This window comes from Nelumbo nucifera, chromosome 8 (assembly GCF_055504915.1).
Source record: "Nelumbo nucifera cultivar China Antique chromosome 8, China Antique-T2T, whole genome shotgun sequence".
Lineage (NCBI taxonomy): Eukaryota > Viridiplantae > Streptophyta > Magnoliopsida > Proteales > Nelumbonaceae > Nelumbo > Nelumbo nucifera.
Window position 1 is genome coordinate 10,666,826 of NC_142656.1, and position 3,905 is coordinate 10,670,730.

The 3,905-nt window shown below is 42.6% G+C and overlaps 1 protein-coding gene across 1 annotated transcript; it reads right to left on the reverse strand.

Moving 5' to 3' along the window:
* Positions 1-506: 506 nt before the first annotated feature.
* LOC104592211 (indole-3-pyruvate monooxygenase YUCCA2-like) lies at positions 507-3,570 on the reverse strand. Its single transcript, XM_010251439.3, has 4 exons — positions 2,746-3,570; positions 1,765-2,013; positions 1,483-1,605; positions 507-1,323 (listed from the first exon to the last, which is right to left on the reverse strand). Exons 1-4 carry the CDS (start codon positions 3,436-3,438, stop codon positions 1,099-1,101), a joined length of 1,290 nt encoding a protein of 429 aa, XP_010249741.1. The 5' UTR covers positions 3,439-3,570; the 3' UTR covers positions 507-1,098.
* Between the last annotated feature and the right edge of the window lie 335 nt (positions 3,571-3,905).

Here is a 3,905-nt window from a genome sequence, read left to right on the forward strand (position 1 = left end):
GACGACCCCCCTGAGAGCAACTTTCCTCTCTTTCTGTATGGGTATGGGCCCTCTTTTATATATATATATATATAGTATTCCTGAGACCAACAGCAACAGCGAGGGGCTCTGCTGCTTTTAGATGTAGATATATTATTTATCTATATACCATGATGATGCAGGGCCACTAACTCAATCAAAGTTTATAGTCACAATACATGCATCATTTGATATTGTTTGCTTATGCACTAATGCAGACTGTTCAGAGTGGCTGCCTCTTTGGTTGATTAAACTGTTTAGGGAGTTGGGGAGTGTCGACCCTTCTTTGATTAGACTTCATACACTACCTCCATTATTGGAAAGCAGCATTCAGATCAGTGATGGCCAACTCTATGTATGATTAGACTGTTAATGATCGAGTTGGCCACCTCTTTGGTTTGGTGTTTGAATGCAGTATTTGACTGATGGCATTCATCCAATTCCAGATTATGATTCATTAATTTGCACAGTAACGGCCCCAGAATGAATCATGATGGACACAGCCCATTTAAGTACCACAACTTAATCGAGAATCAATATCATATCAATACAGGGTTTATGATCCTGAGCAAAAACATTAGAATTCTATACTTTCATCCCCAAATCTGTTTGAAATCAAACAACACCAAAACACCAACAACCCCCCTCTCTCTTGGAAGCATTAATCAGCAATCCCATCATCTTGGAAACAAACACCAAAACACCGACACCCTCCCTCTCTCTCTCTCTCTCTCACATTAAAAAAAGTCATGCCTAATTAGAGAAAAATGGCAAAATGTACACGATGTACAATATGGTGGAGGTCGGAGGTCCCCTTACCAACAGGGCAACAAACAATTTGTTCAGTCACAGCTCCTCCTAATTCCCAAGGCATCAGGCCAACATAATTGGCATAGAAATATTCTGATCAAATCCAACCACTCTTCTTCTGATTTCCTCAAAGGAAGGATCACCTTGTCTGGTACCACCACCATAGATTTAAAATTCAAGGAGCTCTAGCTAGTTCAATGTATAGTCTTCTCTATCTGTATGGATGTCTGAGTTCTCAAATGGAATCAATAAAGTCACAATTAATTGTGGTTATGGCAGTGACTGTGGTGGTGGGCGGCCGAATGCGGTGAGATGATGCTTGGCCTCGGCTTTCCAGCAATGCTCGATGTCTTGCGCTATCCGTCTGGCATCCATCGAGGCACCAAGTAGGCCACGTTTGGTGAACCCCACAGCATATAACCCACACTCACCTTTCCACCCATTTGGGAATGGCCTCCTCGGAAACCCATCTTGCTCCGAGAACAAATCTCTCTCCTGAAAACAATTTCAATTTCAAATCAATTCAATCCAATCCAATCAACCCATCCCTCTCTCTCCCTTTATTTTAGTTCTTTTTTTTTTCTTTCAATGTGGAACGACAACTCATTTTTTCTTTTATTTACAAGACTGAACTACTTTTATGACAAAAGCTACCTTTAACCAAGATGGTACGTTGCTTTTGTAGCCGGTTGCCAAGACGATGGCATCAAACTCCTCGACGCACCCATCCACGAACTCGACTGAGTGCTGTGTTAGTCGCTTTATGCCCCGGCGCACCTGCACCACTCAAGATTAAATCCATATACTTGAGAGTTGAGACTACTCTGAGACGATATACAAACTGAGAAAAACAAAATTCAAAAAGAAAGAACATCTACCAGATACTATACAGTAAAGATAAAAGTATAGGAAGACGACATGGAGCAGGACCCAGACCTTGATGTCACCGGATTTTATCTTGGCGAGGGTCCCTACGTCCAACACTGGTGTCTTGCCAGTTATGTTCTTGAGCTCGAGGGGACCGAGGTCTGGGCGATCGAGGCCCAGCCGGGACGTGTCCCCGAGCATGAGGCGGGTCACCAGCAGTAAGAAACGGTCTACTAGTCGTATGGGCAGCCATTTCAGTAACCACATAGAAAGCCCAAAAGTTGATCTTCCCAGCATCTCTCGTGGTAAGATGTGCACCTGCAACACAAGAAAAGAAGATCGACTTAAAAAAAAAAAAAACAATTGACTAAAGAAAGAGATGATCAATTGATGGGTGAGCCCCCCCTCCCATTCCCCTATCATATGTGCATGTCATCAATCTGGGGAGTGGAAGTGTGAGTGTGGTTCTTTACAGAGGAAAATCGCAGAGAAACAATAACAATTTGTATAAATAGGGCTCTGTGAAATATATACGCACCCGAGAAAGTGAAAGAGGAAAACTTATAAAATAATAAGTAAATAATAGTAAGTTAGTAACAGAGTCAGAGTTCGTCTTCTTGTGAATTCAATAATCCGTTGGAGGTTGAACTCACTAACAAAAGTTACACACACAGTTATATATAATATATTACTTCCATAGGAGAATAAACGCCCACTTAGAATGAACCGGCTCAACTTACAGCTTTGGATTGGAGGCAATAAAAGTGAAAAATCTTATTAAACTCGGCCTTGCTTAAGTTGCTTTCCCTTTGAAAATTAATCAATTGGGGTTTGCTTGAATATTTCGAATTCTAGGAGATGTGTCTGATTATAGGTTCGGCTTTCATGTTAAGAGTTCAGAGAGAGTAAAAGAGAGAAGCTGGAAATCGGCTGTATGTATATTTCACAGCATGGGAAACAGAAACGATGAAAAATCTCTAATGGGTTTCGCTTAAATTTAATACTTTGGATAAAAATGATACAGCAAAAGCCATGGGTTAGTGTTCTTACTGAATCTCTGACCACAAGAGATGGGCTAGCGTCATGGTTGCAGAGGTCCAAACAGACTTCCATTCCTGAATTCCCACACCCAACTACCAATACTCTCTTGCCGTGAAAGACGTTCCCGCTCTTGTAGGAGCTGGTATGAACAACAGGTCGCGAAAACTCACTCATTCCCTCAAATTCTGGGATGATGGCCTCTGCATTCTCTCCGGTAGCCACCACCAACCACCGAGACACGTACTCAGTCCTGTCGTCCTTCTTCAGTCCCACAGTCCTCACACGCCAAAATCCAAGGTTGTGATCATACTCGGCACAATCCACTGTTTCGTTGAACACTGGATGTAAATCGAAGCGGTTAGCATAGGACTGCAAATAATCCACAAATTGCTGTTTAGAGGGATAGGTGGGAAAACTGGCGCGAAATGGCATGAGAGGAAGCTCGCAGAAATGCTTGGGAAGATGGAGGCGGAGACGATCATAAGTCTTGAGCTGCCACAGAGAAGCTATACAGTTGGCCCTCTCCAGTATCAAACTGGGAACTCCTCTTTCCTTGAGACATGCCGCTGCGGCAAGCCCCGATGGACCGGCACCGACGATTACAGGGCCTGGCACCCAAAGACACCTTGGAGCTTTATTCATCTTCTCGTCCAAGAACCGATCATGAACTCGCTTGCCTTCCACTTCTCTCAGAAAGTCCATGAACACAAAATATATATATGCAAATATGAATTCCAAACAAAAAGCAGTTAAACTGTGTCTCTAACTTACTATCCTGGTAACCTTGGAGAGAGAGCAACTACAAAACAGGAGGTGAAAGCCCATAGACCTGGTTGACACAGAATAGAACTCATAAATAAACTCTCTATAAAATGAGATTAGGCCGGATTTAGTGATAGCATTTTTTCCCTTATCTAAGATTCTGAGGGGAAGATTAGGCTAAAAATAGGGGATTCCTTAATAGGTGGGTTGGATCAAGAGGGGTTCTTATCCACTTTGTGAGGGAGTAGGTTTTTGATATTTGTTTCGTTCAATGGAGCAGAAAACGGAGCAGAGCGAGAGCCACGGGAGTAAAATCAGCACAGAGAGAGAGAGAGGAGAATAGAACAAGAGAGGGAGAGGGAGAGAAGTTTAGATATGATGTCTTATATTCCTTATGTTAGCAATGC